Source organism: Pipistrellus kuhlii, unplaced genomic scaffold (genome assembly GCF_014108245.1).
Source record: "Pipistrellus kuhlii isolate mPipKuh1 unplaced genomic scaffold, mPipKuh1.p scaffold_m20_p_55, whole genome shotgun sequence".
NCBI classification, from domain to species: domain Eukaryota; kingdom Metazoa; phylum Chordata; class Mammalia; order Chiroptera; family Vespertilionidae; genus Pipistrellus; species Pipistrellus kuhlii.
Window position 1 is genome coordinate 1,849,136 of NW_023425557.1, and position 18,776 is coordinate 1,867,911.

The window sequence follows — 18,776 nt, forward strand, 5'->3', positions numbered from 1 at the left end:
AATATATATTAAAATATATATATTGATTTCACAGAGGAAGGGAGAGAAGGAACATCCATGATGATAGAGAATCATTGATCAGGTGCCTCCAGCACGCCCCCCACTGGGGATGGAGCCCATAACCCAGGCATGTGCCCTCGGCCGGAATCGAACCTGGGACCCTTGAGCCGCAGGCCAAGGCTCCATCCACTGAGCCAAAGCAGGTCTTTAGGGCTCACACTCCCCAGCCAGACATTGCGGCTGCCTTTCCCGCAGCCCCGCGGGACTCGGAGGAGTCGGGGGGCGGGTCGGAGGGGGCGCCCAGCGGAGCCCTGACCCTCTCTCCCCCTTAGTGACCACTGGGCTGACCCTCTCTCCCCGCAGTGACCACTGGGTGACCCTCTCTCCCCCGCAGTGACCACTGGGCGGACCCTCTCTCCCCCGTAGTGACCACTGGGTGACCCTCTCTCCCCGCAGTGACCACTGGGTGACCCTCTCTCCCCCGCAGTGACCACTGGGTGACCCTCTCTCCCCCGCAGTGTACCACTGGGCGGAGATGCGGGCCAAGATGCGCCTCATGGGCTTCAACGCCGAGGCGGTGAAGCCGCTGAACGAGGAGGCGGCAGCTGACCTGGGCGCCGAGCTGCTGGGCGAGGCCACCATCTTCCTGCTGGCCTGCGCCTGCATCGTGCTGGAGTACTGGCGCCAGCGGGCGCAGCAGCGCCGGCGGGAGCTGCAGCAGCGCGACGCCTGGGGCGAGATGCGGGACGAGGTGGAGCGCCTGGGGCTGGCGCTGGAGGCGCTGCAGGCGCAGGTGCAGGCGGCGCCCACGCAGAGCGCCCTGGACGAGCTGCGGGCCGAGATACAAGACCTGCGCGCCCACAGCCGCCGCCAGGACAAGCCCAAGGCGCCCAGAGCCTGAGGACTAGGAGGCCGCCAGGCGCTGGCCTTGGACGTGACTTTCCCGGTGTGGCCGTCTGTCCGCCCTGTGCCCTCCTGAACCGGTCCAGCTAATACCACCCGGTCCCTCTGGGGCAGAACGGATCCCAGGCCGGGGCTCAACCAACCAGGCTTTTGGCCACTTCCCCCCACAGGTGGGCCCGCAGGACGCGCTGTCCCTCACACCTGCACTGGCCCGCGGGGGTCCTCCCCTTTCCCCGGAAACATCGCTCCTTCGCCACCCTTGCAGTGGAGATGCACAACTGTCTGCTCCGCTCTCCATGGGGGTGAGGAACAGGATGGACCTCGGAAAGCTTTAGCTCCCGCAGGTCACCTGGGGGGCCCGGCTTCGGTCCCCCGTTGGCACCGCTACTGCGGGCCCCTCCCGAGCGATCATTCCAGCAGCTGCACCAGCACCTCCGTCCGGGCACAGCCCACAGCAAAGGCTGGCAGCTCCCCGCCCCTGCTCCCGGCCGTCCAGGGGACGCGGCCCTTTAGGTTGGAAAAACCGGTGCTGCCCGGGGGCTGAACAATTGTTTTGACCAAAGCCCCCGTTTGCCGGCAGTTCTGGGCCCTCGGCCGTCCTTACCGCCACCTCCTTCATGGGGACCCGCCTGTTCTACTACACGGGCAACGGCCATGACCCCACCTCTCACCCAAGCCTGCCCTTCAGAACACTCAGGGATTCCCTCGTCCTTTTTGCCTTTGGACTGGCCCCCAGTCCCCTCATGCAAAGGCTTCCTCCACGGCACCACTGGCCCTCAGCCCGAAGTTCCCACCCCCCCACAGGGAACATTCCTCCAGGCAGTCCCTGCCTGACCCCATGAACCACCGCAGGGGTGTGCGTGAGCTCTGACTTCCGAATGCAATTTTTTTTTTAGACTGGAGATGTTTTCTAATTAAAGGGGCATCTCAGTGTGTCTGAGTACCGCGGTGCATGCCGGTAAAAAGGACACAGGGTCGTTAAAATGGAAAAGCCGGAGGTTCTGATGGGAAGGGGGCAGAGGATCCTTCTAAGCGTCCTTTCCCAAGGCCTCCGGGCAGCAAAGGGACTGGCCCCAGGCCACCCGTCCGGGAGGGACAGCCCGGGCCTTCTCTCGGATGGGGAAGAGGTTGGACTGGGGCAGGAGGGGGGAGGAGGAATGAGGAAGGGCCTAGGCAAGGGGCATGGACAGGGAGGGAGGGAGGGAGGTCTGCTGAGAGGTCAGAGGGGGCAGAGCCGGCCTGGCTGAAGGAAGGAGCTGAGGGAACTGGAACTGGTGCAGGGTGGGAAGAAGGACGAAGAGGAGCAGGTGGATTGCTGGGGCGGGGGACAGCACCCTGCTCCCGTCCTCATCCGAGCAGCCCTTCCAATCACTCCAGAAAGCTCAGCGTTTATAAAAACAGGCAGGTTTATTCCGCAGGGCCCATTTTCAAGAAGCTGGAGGTGAAGGTGGGAGAGCGGAGGCGAGCTGTCCTCCCCTTTTCCTCCCTCCTTCACCTTATTCTCCCGAAGGGGATAAAAACGGCCTGGACCCCCAAACCTACCCAAATAAAAAACCAAAAAACTGAGGTTCCAAAAAGTTACAGCATCTTAATTCCTCATAGAAAAGGGGAAGGAGCCAGAGGGAGGGGGTGCCCCCAGCCTGGTGGGACACCCCCTCCCCACCTTAAATAGCTGCCCGAATGGGACAAGCCTGGGGCTAAAGCATTTAAAAACTCCCCATTTTATCAAAACCAAAGAGAAAAAAATTTCCCTTCCCCCCAAAACCTAAATATATATATATATTTATAATTTTTTTCCTTAAAAAAACAAACAAAAATTTGAAGGCATTAAGCGTTAAAGTGAAATCTAGAACAAGGGAATGTGAAATTCCCTCCTTCCTCCCCCTATTGTGGGGTTAATTGGTACATCCCCAGCAGAGGAACCTGCCCCAAGGGGATGGCAGAGGGGAAGGACCAAAGGGAGCAGAGGGTGGGGGCCTCCCCAGCCAATCAGCAGCCAGTACAGGAGTGGGCATGGCAGAAGCCACACCCCCTTGGAATTTTCCAAGCGGGATGAGGCGTGGGGAAGACGCATTCCTGTGTAGCCTTCGGCCAATTCCAAGTCAAGTTGAGGCAGGGAAAGCAGGGTGACAGGCGAGATGTGCAGAAAGGAGAAACGGGGTCTTCTGGGCCAGGGGTCAGGGGGAGCCCCTCTTCCTCAGCTCCTGGACAAAGGCTGGAAGGAAACAAAGGGCAGAGGTCAGGGGCGGAGCCTCTTCTCCCTTCCCTTCCCAAACAGGGCTCTTTCCCACGGACAGGATTCCTCCCAAACCACCTCACCTTCAATTATTTCTTCTTTCACTTTCTGCAATTCCTTCCTCACCTCTTCCACAAACTCCTGAAAACAATGGGGCGCAGCCGATCAGGAAGAGTGCTGGTCTTGCAGACAATAGTCTCCCTCCCTCCCTCCCTCCCTTTCCTCCTTTCTTCCTTCCTTCCTTGCTTCATTTTATTTTTATTGACTTCAAGAGGGAGGGAGAGGAAGAGAGAGAAATATCAATGATGAGAGAGAATCATTGATCTTGATCAGCTGCCTCCTGCACATCCCCTACTGGGGATTGAGCCTGCAACCTGGGCATATGCCCTTGACCAGAATCAAACCCGGGACCAACCCTTCAGTTCTCAAGCCAATGCTTTATCCACTGAGCCAAACCAGCGAGGGCTAATTTCTCCTTTCTGAATGAATGAAAGGACACACACACACACACACTATGACCGCCCTGACAGAGCCGCAGAGGAACTGGAGAAATTCTGGAGATTTCTGGGTCCTCTGAGCCAGAGAAAAGCACTGAAGAACATCCAGTACCGGGGATGGCAAATACATTCTGTTCTCCTGCCAACTCCAGTCGGTAATGGATGTCTGGGGCCGGTGTGCTGAAAAGGACTCTGGGTACTCAACAGGAAAGTGTGCAGGGATAGATTAGTAAGGCCTGTCAAGTGCTGGGGGGGGGGGGGGGGAGGGAGTTGTGGATGACACAGACATGTCTTCCCTGACCTGATCACATCTCTGCATTTCCCAGGCCCTTTCTAGAATCACAGGGCAAGCCAGTGGCAGAATTTAGACCCAGAATTTAGATCTCTTCTTCCTGCGGCCCCTTTTATAGCCCCCTCCCCACCAAACCTCACCCCCAGTCCCCTCGCCAAGCTACCTGCTTCACCCTCTCCAGGTCTGACTCATCGCCGGAGCTGGGTGTGGAGGTGTGGGCCTCGGAAGTGGTCATTGAAGACGAAGACTTCATCCTGGGAGGGAGGGTGTGGTTTGGGACAGAAATGAGGTTAGAGAGGGTCTGCCTCCCATTCCACGAGCATGGACTCAGCAAACCCATCACCGTGGGGTAGGTGGGGCGCCATTATCGATGACCCACCTTGGCAAGGTTGTGCTGTTCTTCTCCCAGGGCCTCCGCACAGGTTCTGGGGGAACAGGCAACAAATAAAAAAGATAAGGGACAAGGAATGCCCCACCTCGATCTTTTTCCCACCGCCCCATCAGCCCCTGTTCCAAGAACCACCTTAGGAGACTACAATCTCCAGTATTGTTTGCACAGACTCTCAAGAATGTGCTTTACGTGTCGGGGCAAAGCATCCTGGGATTTGTAGTTCCTGTGGCAAGACTGGGCTGTCACTCACCACTTTGGGCTGGGACTCTGGCTTCTGGCTCCTCCTGCTGGTGGGAAATGAAACTGTCGTGAGCCGGTCCCTGCCACACCTCTGTTCGTTTTCCTCTTCCAGGTTCGGTCCAGCCCATCCTGGTCACACCGCCTCCCCACTATCCCTACCCCAACGGCACAGCCTGAGGTGCATACGGCAGGAAGAGCCTCTAACTCACATTGGCAGATTCATCCTTGGGGGGTTTCTCCCCAACTAGGGTGGCTTTCCTTCTGCAGGAGGGAAAGGCAAAAACAGATGGCTCCGGCCCTCCCTCAGCCACGCAACAATCCCCCTGCCCAGAGCTCAGAAAGGCGGGTTCTAGGGTACAGGGTTATGGAATCTGTGAAAGCTAAGAAAACTTTAATTTTGGAAGTTACAGAGAGTGCTGTTCTCCGGGGTGGGATTGGGGGGAGGGGGGGGTGCGCTTTTCACATTTGGGAATCCCAAAGGTCTAAGGGCGGAGCGGAGGCTCCGGAATTCTAGGAACCAACTTTTCAGGTTCCGAGGCAGGAATGTCTAAGGTCCTAGAATTTAGAACATTCTAGAGCCTACCAGGTGGCTGCAAACTCAGCCATCTCTGGAGAAGGCAGTTGCAGCATCGTATCCCAAACCTGACTATCAAAGAGGGAACTTTCACCCAAAGAAACAAACCCACAAGGGGAATCTGAGCATCCCACCCCGGGCCCTGCTGGCCCCGGGGGTGACTGTGGTCTGAGGGGTTGCTCCCCAGCTTCCGGGAACACGGAGGCCCCGGCGCCCGCTCACCTCCGGGCCAGCATGGCGTTCATCTCCTCCATGAGCCCGCCCCCCGCGCTGCGACTGCTCTCAGCTTTGGGGGCGGCGGGGCCCCCCGGGGCCTCCTCCTGCTGGAGAGATCACAGAGGGGGCTTTAAGGACAGGCCCCGGATGTCCCCGGGCCACTCTGGCCTCACTGCCCGCTGTCCCTCAGGGCCCGTCTCCCCACACCGGCCTGGCTGGCCCCTCACCTTGCTGACTTTCCTGAGTTTGGCTCCGGCAATGGCTGCAGCCAGGCCGGGGGCCCCAGCCCCTCCACCACTGGGGCCCGCTGCGGTGGGGAGAGGGGGCGGAGGGGGCGGGCCTCCCCCTGCTCCATGCCCTACAGCTGAGGCCCCTGCGGGGGGCAGACCGCAGGGCGGGGGCGGACCCGGCGGCGGGGGCGGTCCTGGAGGTGGAGGCGGCCCCCCAGCTGGGGGAGCTGGGGGAGCAGGGGGGGCTCCTGAAAAAATAAAATAAAAGGAGGGGTGCTGAGAGAGAAGCCTCGTTCTTTGTTCTCCGGCTGGCGCACCCCCTCCTCTGGGCGGCCCCCCACTCCCTCCAGGGCCCCGGGAACCATCACCTGCATTGGAGACCCGGCGCTCCACCTGCTCCGGCGGCCTGAGGAGGTGATGGAGCTGCTGTCACTGGGGACCCTGGGCCCGGCCACCGCCCCGGCCCCCGCGGGCTCCAGGGAGAGGGGCGGACCCCCACCCGCCTCCTTCCCCAGGGCCCGGGAGCGGGGCGGCGCGGGCAGGGTGGGCCCAAGCCAGACTGTCAACACCTGAATCACAAAATGCTCCAGATTCTCTAAAGAACCGAGTTTTAGACTCTCCTGCGAATTAGGACTGGGAGGGGGAGGCGTTTCTCAGACGGCAGGAGGCAGGGTTCCTGAAAGCTAATGTCTAGCCCCCCCCCCCCGGGGGAGCTGAAGGTGGACAGTCGTGAACTGTAGGAGCCGGGGCCGGACTGTCCACCCTGGAGGGCAGGATGGCGCGGGCGGGCCCACCTCCTCTGGAGCTCCGCCTCCTCGGGGGCGGGGCCGTTCTGGGACCAGGCGGGCGGCTGCGCGGGTGGCGGCGGCGGTGCTGGCGCTGGAGGCCCACCTCCTGGAAAGAGGGTAGAACCAGGTGATGAGTCACCCCGGAGCCCGGCCCCACCCCTGGCACTTTGCCCGGCTCCGCCAGGCCGCCAGGAATCCCGCCCAGAGGTGCTCACTTCCTTCTTGTCAGCCACCCTGGCACTCGGGCTGGGTGTGGGCACCTGGGCAAACTCCTGGCTGAGGGTCAGCACCAGGTCCCCTAGCTGAGCGGGCATGTGGTGGGTGCTGCGGTGATGCCCAAGTGAGGGGGGGGGGGGGGGAGGGTGAGCACAATGAAGGCCCAAAGGGGGAGACACTTGCAAACTGGAATTTGAAGAAACAAGACAAATTCAGGATGATTCCAACATCTACTCTTGGTGTGTTTGTTTTTTTTTACTCGGTTTTTTTTTTTTTTTCATCTTCACCCGAGGATATTTTTCCATTGATTTTTAGAGAGTGGGAGAGAGGGAGACAGAAACATCGATGCAAGAGAAGCATATTGACTGGTTGCCTCCTGCAAGCACCCAAACCAGGGCCCAGACCCCCAGGCTAGGGAGGAACTTGCAACCAAAGTATGTGCCCTTGACCGGAATCGAACCCGGGACCCTTCAATCCGCAGGCCGACGCTTACCCACTGAGCCACACCAGCTAGGGCTTTTTGTTTGTTTTCTTATCCTTATTCACGAGTGAGGATATTATCCCATTGATTTTCAGAGAGAGTGGAAGGTAGCGGGGAGGGGGGAGGAGAGGGAGAGAGAGAGAGATCGGGGGCCTCCTGCACAGCTCCTAGCGGTGGTGGTGGTGGTGGGGGGGGCAGGATTGAACCTGCAACCCAGGCAGGTGTCCCTGACCAGAATCGAACCTGCGCCCCTCCAGAGCGCAGGCTGACGCTCTAATCACTGAAACCCGGGCCAGGCTCCCACGTCTGCTCGTAGCCAGGGGCTCAGCCACGAGAGCCCCAGCCCCAGGACCCCGAAGAGGCCACCCCAGGCCTCGGGCGCCCACCATGTTTCTCTCTGTGCCCCAGACCAGCAAGCCCTCCCGCCGGCACCGGGGCCGCCCCGGGAAGCGGACGCCCGGCCCTGGGCGATCGGAAGCTTCCGGCAGCGAGGCTGGACCCGGGCACCTCGGACCGGACGCCTCGCTGGCCATGGGCTGCCGTCACCGGGCACTTGCTAGGCACGCACAGGCCAGCCCCACCTCAGCCCAACGGAACTGGAGTCTGCCTGTCACCCAGGTGTCCAGCGACTCGTGGGCACGGTCAGGTCCTGGCCGGGATAAACCAAGGTCCAGTCCTCAGTCAGGGCACACGCAGGAATCAACCAATGAATGCGTGAATAAGTGACCGGACAACAAACCAGCATCTCTCTTTTCCTCCCCCCCACCCCCAGCCTCTCTCTCAAAAATGAATTTAAAAAAACAGAACTAGCACCCGGCCAGCGTGGCTCAGTGACTGAGCATCTATCTATGAACCAGTTCACTGTTCAATTCCCGGTCAAGGGCCTATGGCCAGGCTATACGCTGGATCTCCAGTGGGGGGCGTGCAGGAGGCAGCCCATCAATGATTCTCTCATCATTGATGTTTCCATCTCTCTCCCTCTCCCTCTCCCTTCCTCTCTGAAATCAATCCATAATAATAAAAGCATAATATGCTAATTAGACCAGACAGCCAAACAACATTCCGGATGAAGCCGGGGCTAGGAGGGCCTCTAGAAAAAACATATTTTAAAATACGTATTTTTAAAAAAGAGAGCTACCACCTGGAGATTTAATATTGATGTCTAAAAAATATATATGTTGATAATATTAATGTCTAAATACGAACTGATGATGACAGGAGCCAGTATGACACCCGGCGAAGGGCAGGGGGAGCCCTCCCGGAGCTGGGGTCAGCCCGCGGACTGAAGGGTCCCAGGTTCGATTCCCGTCAGGGGCAGGTACCTTGGTTGCAGGCACATCCCCTGTGGGGAGGAGGGGGTTCAGGAGGCAGCTGATCGATGTTCCTAACTATCCCTCTCCCTCTCTGTAAAAAAATCAATAAAATACATATTTTTTTAAAAATCTGTCCACACGCCAAAACCGGTTTGGCTCAGTGGTAGAGCGTAGGTCGGCGGACTGAAAGGTCCTGGGTTCGATTCCGGTCAGGGGCATGTACGTTGGTTGCGGGCACATCCCCGGTGTGGGGTGTGCAGGAGGCAACTGGTCGATGTTTCTCTCTCATCGCCGTTTCTAGTTCTCTATCTCTCTCCCTTCTTCTCTGTAAAAAATCAATAAAATATATTTTTAAAATGATAATAAAATAAAATAAAACCTGTCCACAGGAGCAATGAATCAGCCCCATTTCCAGATGAGTAAACTGAGGCCACGAGTACTGCCCACGGTTGCTGACCTTCCAAGGCCTCCAGGGCACTGGCCATGCTGGCGGCGAACATGCTTGCGTCCTCCTTGCTGCCGAAGTTGAGGCCCCAGACCTGGCGGGCGTCCCGCCACTGGTGGAAGTTGGGGGTGGCCTGGTTGTACTTGAGACCCCGGATGATGGCGCAGTTGATGACCACCTGGCAGGAGGGGAGAGGCGGGTGAGGGGTGCAGGGGGAGGCGCGGCCCTGGGAAGGGGAGGTGGGGAGAGAGGCGGGTGAGGGGTGCAGGGGGAGGCGGGGGGGGGGGGGGGGGGGGGGGGGGGTGGGAGAGTTGGGGAGAGGTGCAGGGGCGAGGGCAGCCCTGAGAAGAGGCAGGTGAAGGGGTGCAGGGGGAGGCGGGGGGGGGAGGGGTGCAAGGGGGGGGCAGCCCCGGGAAAGGGGAGGTGGGGGGAGAGGCGGGTGAGGGGTGCAGGGGGAGGCGGGGGGGAGGGGGGGGGGGGGGGTGCAAGAGGGGGGGGGCAGCCCCCGGAAGGGGAGGCGGGGCTGCACCTGCTGGTCGGGCTGCATCTTGCGGCCGACCACCCGGAAGGAGTTGGCGGCGGGGTTGTGGTAGATCTGGACTCGGCTGAAGGCCTGGGGGCCCGTCCCCGCCGGCAGCCACCGCTTGTTGCCGTCGTCGTACAGCATCACCGTGGCCCGGCTGGAGCAGATCACCGTCTCACTGCCGGGCGGGGAGAGGGGGGAGGCCCGTGAGCCGGGCGACGGCACCCCTCCCGTCCCGCACCCCCTCCACCGGGGTCCCCCTCCTGTCCCGGCACGCCCTCCCCCTGGGTCCCCCCTCCCGTCCCGCACCCCCTCCTCCGGGGTCCCCCCTCCCGTCCCGGCACGCCCTCCCCCTGGGTCCCCCCTCCCGTCCCGCACCCCCTCCTCCGGGGTCCCCCCTCCTGTCCCGGCACGCCCTCCCCCTGGGTCCCCCCTCCCGTCCCGGCACGCCCTCCCCCTGGGTCCCCCCTCCCGTCCCGGCACCCCCTCCCCCTGGGTCCCCCCTCCCGTCCCGGCACCCCCTCCACCGGGGTCCCCCCTCCCGATCCTGCCACCCCCTCCCCCTGGGTCCCCCTCCCGGTCCCGCCACCCCCTCCCCCTGTGTCCCCCTCCCCGTCCCGCCATCCCCTCCCCCTGGGTCCCCCTCCCGGTCCCGCCACCCCCTCCCCCTGGGTCCCCCTCCCGGTCCCGCCACCCCCTCCCCCTGGGTCCCCCCCCCTCCCCGTCCCGCCATCCCCTCCCCCTGGGTCCCCCCTCCCGGTCCCGCCACCCCCTCCCCTGGGTCCCCCCCTCCCGGTCCCGCCACCCCCTCCCCCTGGGTCCCCCCTCCCTCCCGCCACCCCCTCCCCCTGGGTCCCCCTCCCGTCCCGCCACCCCCTCCCCTGGGTCCCCCCTCCCTCCCGGCACCCCCTCCTCTGGGGTCCCCCCTCCCTCCCGGCACCCCCTCCCCCTGGGTCCCTCTCCCGTCCCGCCACCCCCTCCCCCGGGTCCCCGGAGGCTCGGGGACAGTGTGAGAGGAAGAGAGACACGCGGAGGCAGGGGGCCGGCCCCTGGCAGAGGCCCCGGTGGACAGTGATTGGGAAGGAAGACAGACAGGCGGACAGAGCCGGACAGGCAGAGTGGGGAGACAGAGAACAAACTGGGGCTGTGAGACAGGCGGGGGGAGAGAGGGAGAGGAAGTCAGACAGACAGACAGACAGACAGGGTGGAGGGGACAAACAGGCTGACATGGAGAGAGAGCGCTGAGGGAGAGGCAGACTGACAAAGGGGAGACAGACAAGAGGACGGTGAGGGGAACCCATGGAAAGGCAGGAGTGGAGAGGAGAGAGAGAGAGAGAGAGAGAGAAAGCGCGTCAGAGAGAAATGCAGGTAAGTCGGGAGTGAGAGCGGGAGGAGGGGGCGGAGGGGCCGGGAGGAGGAGGAGGGAGTGGGGACGGCAGCGGCACTGGGAATCAATCAGCCTGGCACTGCAGGAGCCTCAGTTCCCTCTCCTCCAGGGTTCTCACACTCACACACTCACACTCACACACACACTCACACACACACTCACACACACTCACACACACACTCACACTCACACACACACACTCACACACACATACACACTCTCACACACATACACACTCTCACACACACACACTCACACACACACTCACACTCACACACACACACTCACACACACATACACACTCTCACACACATACACACTCTCACACACACACACACACTCACACACACTCACACTCACACACTCTCACACTCACACACACATACACACTCTCATACACACACTCACACACACTCTCACACACACACTCTCACACACACACACACTCACATACACACACTCACACACACACACACTCACACACACACACAGACACACACACAGACACACACATACACACTCTCATACACACACTCACACAGACTCACACACACACTCTCACTCACACACACACACACACACACTCTCTCACACACACACACTCACACACTCACACTCACACACACTCACACACACACACACTCACACACACACACTCACACACACACACACTCACACACACACAGACACACACATACACACTCTCATACACACACTCACACACACACTCTCACTCACACACACACACACACACTCTCTCACACACACACACTCACACACTCACACTCACACACACTCACACACACACACACTCACACACACACTCACACTCACACACACACACACACACACGCACTTAAACACACACTCACACACACACACACTCACACACACACACAGGAGGAAGCTGGGCCCTCAGAAGGGAAGGGAAGGCTGCAGTAGCTGGGGACCCAGGCGGCACCCTCACCTCTTCTTTTTCCTGCCGCCACCCCCTCCGCCTGCCCCATCACCCCCTCCGCCACCCCCTCCGCCTGCCCCGCCACCCCCTCCGCCTGCCCCATCACCCCCTCCGCCTGCCCCATCACCCCTCCGCCTGCCCCATCACCCCCTCCGCCTGCCCCATCACCCCCTCCGCCTGCCCCATCACCCCTCCGCCTGCCCCATCACCCCTCCGCCTGCCCCATCACCCCTCCGCCTGCCCCATCACCCCTCCGCCTGCCCCATCACCCCCACTGCCCGGGGCACCGCAGACGCTCCCTGCCCTGGCAACGACCCAGCCAGCCGTGGCCGCGCCCTCGGGGGCAGGAGCCAGGCCAGCCCAGACGGTGACAGGGTGACAGCGCAGGCCCAGGCCCAGGCCCAGGCCCAGGGGGACGGGCGCCCTCCCTGGCCCGGGAGCCAGAGGAGATCTGGAGCGAGTGGCCTCTGACTCAGCCTCAGGAGGCGGGTGAATCAAGAAACTCGTTCAGAGTTCAGGCCGATAGCCAGAGACCTGGGTTCAAACCCCCGCGGAGCCACCCACTCCGTGTGACACAGCCAGGGACCCTCCCACGAGAGAACCGCAGACTGGGGAAATGGCAGCCCCCCAAGCCTCCCAGGACAGTGGGAGGAGCAGAATCTGGGCACCTAAAGCCACGCACTGGACATGAACTGGGCCCTTAGAAACAGTCAGCATCGCCAAGACCGGTTTGGCTCAGTGGATAGAGCATCAGCCTGCGGACTGAAGGGTCCCGGGTTCGATTCTGGTCAAGGGCATGTATCTTGGTTGCAGGCACATCCCCAATTGGGGGTGTGCAGGAGGCAGCTAATAGATGTCTCTCATCTATGTTTCTAACTCTATCTCTCCCTTCCTCTCTGTAAAAAATAATAAAATATATTTTAAAAAAGCAAAGAAACTGTCAGCATCTCCCATCACAGGCACCCGAACATCTCAGGAGCACCCAGTCCTCCTCAGGTTCACCCTCCCTCCCCCACGGAGGAAGCTCAGGCTCCAGACAGGAAGTGACTTGCTCAAGGTCACACACAGACCTGGGGGAAGTGCCGGTCCCTCCCCCGCCCCACCCCCACCAAGCTTTTTCCTGAAAAGAGGAAGTTGGTGGTCAGAGGTTTCCGGGGGACAGAAATTGTACCCCACAAAGGCTGTCTCCACCAGGGCTGGGGGTGGGGGTGAGGCTAGTCAGGGAAAACCCCTCACAGACCGGCTCTGGGCTCCTAGGCCTGAGCGCCGGACACCCCCAAGTTCACACAAACTGAGCAGACACCCTGAGCCCTCTCCTCCGCCCCTCACTTCATTCTCCTTCAGGATGGGCACGTCCCATCCTCAGGGCGCACGTGGGGAGCGTTCGGAGGCCCAGAGACCCATGAGGCCGGGGCTTGCTCCCCTTTGGCAGAAGGAGGATTTGAACCCAGGCCACCTGGCAGCCAGCCCACAGTCTGAGCCACCAGGGCCCGCGTGGGCCCGAACCCACAGGCCAGGTGCAGGCTCCAGCGGCGGCCTCAGGGGCCGTTTCTGCTCCCGCTGCCCCCGGCAGGGCAGGGTGGGGGCCGCGCCCACACCTGCCACCCACCCACAGGGCAGACTCTGGCCGGGAGCCGGGCTGTGTTTGCCACCCCACCCTGGCTGCACTTTGCTCCCCCAAGCTGCCGGCCCTGCCCTGCCCTGCCCTGCCCGGCTTCGGTCTGGCCCGAGGGCGCCTGGCGGGAGACCGGGGCTGGCCCTGCCCCTCTGCAGGCCAGTGTCCCCATTACGGCAGGAGGATCCAGTTAAAACCCCGTCAGGTGGGGTCCCCCCTCACCCCCCACTCCGGCTCCAGCAGACAAAAGAAGCCAAGATCTCTCTGTGGCTTATGAGATCTGCGATCTCCGACCTCCCCCCACCCCCCCTCCCAGTTCCAGCCCCTGCAGCCTTCGAGCAGTTCCTTCCACAGGCACATTCCTGCCTCAGGCTAACACTTCCTCCTCCGCCAGCCTCTGCCCTGCCACCAGGAAGTCTCCCTCATCCCACGTCCCACAGCGAGCACCCATCCCAATCTGTCCTGCCAAAGGTCAGGACCCTGAGGGCAGGGATTTGTTTCCAGAACTTGAACGGTGTCGACACCTTAGGTGTCCAACAGCATTACATCAGCCATCGGTGAAAACGGGAAACCTACAGCCATGGGGGGGGGGAGGGGGTGTGTACGGACGGACAGACAGACACTGTCCCAGGTGCTGTGGAGCTCCAGTTTCCTCCGGTCCTTACTCTTACTTACTACAGAGGAGGAGCCAAGCGCACAGAGAGGTGAAGACACTGGTCCCAGGTCACACAGCGTCCACCCAAGCTCTTTTTTATTTTTTTAAAGATATATTTTATTGATTTTTTTACAGAGAGGAAGGAAGGGAGAGAGATAGAGTTAGAAACATCAACGAGACAGAAACATCGATCAGCTGCCTCCTGCACACCCCCCACTGGGGAGGTTCCCGCAACCAAGGTACATGCCCTTGACCGGAATTGAACCTGGGACCCTTGTCTGCAGGCCCATGCTCTATCCACTGAGCCAAACCGGTTACGGCTCCGCCTAAGTTCTTAACCTCATTGAAGGGTGAGGAAACAGCTAAGCTAAAATCTGAAAAAGCCAGGGCTGAAGTGGTGGTATCAGAGGTTTTTAAGGAAGGTGGGGAGGAGATGTGGTGATTTTTGCAGCTTCTCTGGAGCCTAACAGTGTCTGCCTCCAGGACGGGCACTGGGGACCTGAGGAAGGAGGAAATGGACACGTCGCACTCTTTACTTTTTAAAACGGTTTGATTATTTTATTATTATTATTGATTTCAGACAGGGAGGGAGAAACATCAGTGATGAGAGAGAACCATCGATGGGCTGCCTCCTGCACGCCCCCCCACTGGGGGTCAAGCTGCAACCTGGGCGTGTGCCCTTGACCAGAATCGAACCCGGGACCCTTTAGACCGCAGGCTGGCGCTCTATCCACTGAGCTAAACCGGCTAGGGCTTGATTCTATCTTTCTCTCTTTTTTTCACTGCAGGTCGGTATTACCTAGAAAAAACTCATTCATTACTTACGTTCAAACACTGAAACTATAAACCAGGCAGAACCTGCAACAGAAAACCCCACAGCCAGGAAGCTGCGGCTGAGGTTGGACTCTTAGGGAGCCAACGCGGGACCCTCCCTTCGCCACAGGTCCCCACATTCTGGAAAACTCTAGCAAGCGGTGGTGGATGGGAGAGGGTGCCTGTGACTTCACCTCTCTGAGCCTCTGTTTCCAGCCTGGGAACCATCACTCAGTGGTTTGCTGCAACACTTCAAAGAGATAAGAAAAACCCTAAAGCCCAGGCTCCATATAAGGAAGCTGAGGGTCAAAACAGGGGAGAGAGCTTCCCATCGCTGGAGGCAATCAAGCAGAGTCACTCGGGTTACGTCAACCTTCCGGGTCAGAGGCTTGCTTTTCTGTGCCCTAGACTTCCCCCATAGCTGCCTTACACCATACACCGTGTGACCCTCACTGCCAGCACCCACACACCTTCCCAAGCGACTGCTCTTTCAAGCAGCCCTGCAATAGGGACCAGATCGAGGGTCTGTGGGGCCGGTGCAGGCTCCGTCCAGTCCCTCTTCCCTGACCAGTCTGTCTCCTATAAGCGAACAAGAAAGTAAAGGTTCTTTCTTCGTATCTGCGTTAACTGTTCACACAGTGAAAGAGTGTTACCTATATATTTTTAAAAGACCGCTAAGCCTCGCTGGTTGAGCGCTGACCTATGAACCAGGAGGTCATGGTTTGATTCCCGGTCAGGGCACATGCACGGATTGTGGGCTCCATCCCCAGTGTGAGGGGTGCAGGAAGCAGCCGATCACTGATGTTTTTGTCTCTCCCTCTCCCTTCCTCTCTGAAATCAATTAAATATATATGTGTGTGTGTGTGTGTGTGTGTGTGTTTGATGTATAGATACATATATATGAACATTAAAGGTTTTCTTTTCCTTTTTCTTTACTAGCATAATACTCTGGAGTCAGTCCTGAGTTCAAATTCAGCTTGCCTACTTCCAAACTGTTGGGCCATCTGCTTCATTTGTCCATGCCTCAGTTTCCCCATCTGTAAACTGGGAGGTGGGGCAGTCACGGCATATCTCTCTCTCAGAATTGCTGTTGAGGATTACACTGAATTAGCTACCTAGTACAGTGTCTGCACAAAGCAGATTGCTGACCAAGTGGTCTCACAATTTTGTAAACTAAAAACAAGAGCAATGACCACTGCTGGAAGAGAAAGAAATGAACCCAAATCCTTCTTTAGCGGCCTCTGCCCCGAGGGCCTCAGACTTCCGCCGGCCTCCTGCTCTCCCGGAATCCCAGTGCAGAGTCTAAGACGCATTAGACACTCAACAAATATTTGCCAAACTGGGGGGGGGGGGGGGGGGAGCTTTTATCTTGTAATTTTCCATCTTAACATCCTCTCTCCCAACTGCCCCCCAAGACTGTCACCATCCCAACCAGCCAGCAATCAAAGGATCCTGGTCTGCTCTTCTCCCTCAAGTCTGCCTAGGAATGTCTGATGCATCTTGCTCCACCCGGCTCTCTGAGCCTCAGTTTCCCCAGCTGGGTGGCCTGGGTGAGTGTGAACCCTAGCTGTCTTGGGAGAAGAGGCACAGCCCAGACAGTGGGGTGTGGCCAGTGACAAGGAAGACCCCCCTCAGGAAGGGAAGCAACCCCCTGGGGGGACACCCCCAGCTCAGCTTTGGCCCCTCCCCAGGTGGGAGGCTGGGCCTCCACCAGCAGGAGGGGGCCTGCGGTGGGGCCTGTGGAGGGGCGGGGGCCTCGGGCCTGGGCTGGGGTGGGGGTGGGGGTGGGAGGCCGGCCCAGACACTGCTCCTGCCCTTTTACGGTCTCAGGGAGTGAGGCAGCACTAACTCGGACATCCGCCATCCGCCTTCCCCGGTGCCTGGGACCGGAAACGTGGGGGGCGGGGGGCAGGGGGCGGGCCGGGGCCGGTGGGAGAGAGGGCTCCCCGGGGAAGAGGGTGCGGGAAGGGGGCCCGGCTCCCCGGATCTGCCCTGGGTCCGGGGATGTTGCTCTAAGGGGAGGAAGGGGAGGCAGGAAGTCGGGGCGGTATCTGGGGGTGCCCCCTTGTCCCAAATTCTCCGGCCACCCCTTTCCCAGCAGAAGGAACAAACGCGGGCGGCGGGCTCTCCCAGGGCCCCAGAGGGAGCGCCCCCTGATGCCGGAGGGCAGGGCGCGGGGGGCGGAGGACGTGGGCACCGCGGGGTTAATGCCAGCTGTCCCCGGAGGCCTCCCCTGCAGCCGGGGTCTTGGGGCAGGAAGTCCGGGGAGAGTGGAGGAAGGGAGATAGCATTGTCTGACTCCGGCCACGGGGGAAGGTGATGGGGGGCCGGGGGGAAGGAGAACGGGGGGATCCGGTCCGGTCCCCCCAGCCCACACGACCCCGCCCTCAGGTGAGCCCGGGAGTTTTGGGGAGGCCAGGGTGAGACAAAACCCCGAGTCCCTGCCCCTGCCCCCCACACACACACCCCGGGGTTAAATTCGGGGGCAGATGGCGGGAGCGATCTGGGGAGCCTGGGTCCCAGGGGGGCGCGGTGACCTTGACGCTTCCCCGCGCCCCCTCCTCCCGCCCCGCAGCCGCGGCCGGAGGGGGAGGGGAGGCTGGGGACCGGGGGGAGGGGGGAGCCCGGCCCCGGCGCCCCGGCCCCCGCCCCGCACGCCAGCTGTCTCGACAGGTGAGCCCGGAAGACAAAGGCCCCCGCCCCCCGCCCCGCGCCCGCAGGTGGGGAGCGGGCCGGGGCCGGGGCCGGGCGCCGCCCTCGGACCCGCTCGGTCCCGCTCCCTCGGCCCGGGGCGCGGCGGGGCCGGGGCGCCGGGGGAGGGGCGTCCCCCCAGCCTCCAGGCTGCGCCCGGGGCCGCCCCCTCCGACGCCCGGCAAAGGGGGAGCCCTCCGCTTGGAGGGGCCGCCGTGTCCCCGAAGTTAAGGAGCGAGTCCCACACGGGGAGGCTTCCCAGCGCCACGTAAAGGGGAGCCCCACAAACCGGCCCCCACAAACCCTCTCGGAGCCCGAGTTGAGACTTGGGGGGCATTCTGAGAACTGCCTGAGGCCTGGCCCCCCTGCGGGGAGTCCCTGCCAACTTGGGAGGGCCTCCGGAAAAGTCTTACAAATCCGGGAGTCCTCGGGACGCCCCCAAACCGGAGGGCTCCCAGGAGAACCCCGCCGGCACCACGGCGAAGCTTGGGAGTCAGGGGGCGAAGTGGTCGGAATTGGGAGCTCCTCCAAGGGGGACCGGCCTCACTCCCGAGGCGCCCGGCGCCCGGTCCCCAAATCCCAGCCCGGAGCGAGTTGGGGGGGGACAAAGGCGGGGCGGGGGGCCGCGCCGGCGGGGCAGGGGCTGGAGGCTCTGCAGGCTCACCTCATGGCTGCTCCGCGGGAGGGCGGCGCGCCCACAGGACGGGGCGCCCCTGGATCGAGGTTCAGGGGTTCAGGGCTGGCTCCGGGTGCTGCTCAGTCTCCCCCGGGGTCCCGCCCCATAGAGTCCGGCTTCCTGGGGAAAACGTGGACCGGGCCGGGGCGGGTCCTCGGGCACCTCCCCGCTCTGGGGGTTCGGATCGGGGTCCCCGCGGCAGAAAGGGGTGCGGCGTGCCCCCGCGGCGTCCCGCGGCGCCGGCGGCTGCGGTGTTACTCTCACTCCCGTACTTCCCTCCGCTCCGAATTCCGCCCCTACCCACAGTGCCCCGCGCCTTAAAGGGGCCGCGCCGGCGGCGGCGGGCGGGGCGGAGGGCGCTGGAGAGGCGACGCCGAGCCCCTCACACCCCGGCGTTGCCGCGCGGGCTGCCGCCGGGTCCCTCTCACACGAGGGGGAAGCTGGAGGAGGGGAAGGGATCCCGGCTCTCCCCACGATGGGGATTCTCAGGGGGATCTCCACGGGGCACAATGAGTTAGCACCCTTCCCACCCGCTTCTCCATTTCTCTGCTCTCTGCTCGCTCTGGGGAGGGGGCAAGGCGGACCCTCCAGATTCCTCCCTTAAATCCCCCCTTCTACCCCCCAAACGTGTCTCTC

General features: G+C 61.5%; 2 protein-coding genes across 6 annotated transcripts in view; one reads left to right on the forward strand and one right to left on the reverse strand.

Moving 5' to 3' along the window:
- OPA3 (outer mitochondrial membrane lipid metabolism regulator OPA3) overlaps positions 1-2,639 on the forward strand; it is a 113,884-nt gene extending 111,245 nt beyond the window's left edge. The window contains exon 2 of the mRNA XM_045573696.1: positions 519-2,639. Within this exon, the coding sequence (XP_045429652.1) occupies positions 519-901 (383 nt within the window). The 3' untranslated portion in view covers positions 902-2,639. The remainder of the gene's footprint in view (positions 1-518) is intronic.
- Positions 2,288-18,437, reverse strand: LOC118706830 (vasodilator stimulated phosphoprotein). Of its 5 annotated transcripts, none has more exons than XM_036416467.2 (13): positions 18,129-18,437; positions 9,352-9,523; positions 8,835-9,000; positions 6,374-6,473; positions 5,948-5,985; positions 5,577-5,827; positions 5,356-5,453; positions 4,769-4,820; positions 4,570-4,603; positions 4,308-4,353; positions 4,092-4,182; positions 3,223-3,280; positions 2,288-3,118 (listed from the first exon to the last, which is right to left on the reverse strand). In XM_036416467.2, exons 1-13 carry the CDS (start codon positions 18,131-18,133, stop codon positions 3,081-3,083), a joined length of 1,149 nt encoding a protein of 382 aa, XP_036272360.1. In that variant the 5' UTR covers positions 18,134-18,437; the 3' UTR covers positions 2,288-3,080. The 5 variants fall into 5 exon arrangements, with proteins under 5 accessions (XP_036272360.1, XP_045429651.1, XP_036272358.1 ...); XM_045573695.1 differs by having other exon boundaries at positions 4,570-4,606; positions 5,356-5,456; positions 6,374-6,470; positions 18,129-18,436; XM_036416465.2 differs by having other exon boundaries at positions 4,570-4,606; positions 18,129-18,436.
- Positions 18,438-18,776: the final 339 nt, after the last annotated feature.

Excerpts from the sequence above, each read along its gene's own strand:
- LOC118706830 (XM_036416464.2), bottom strand. Across the intron at positions 6,474-8,834 it reads TGCCCTGGAGGCCTTGGAAG|GAGGTGGGCCTCCAGCGCCA; the intron begins GTCAGCAACCGT and ends CCCTCTTTCCAG. Across the intron at positions 4,354-4,569 it reads CAGAGTCCCAGCCCAAAGTG|AACCTGTGCGGAGGCCCTGG; the intron begins GTGAGTGACAGC and ends CTGTTCCCCCAG.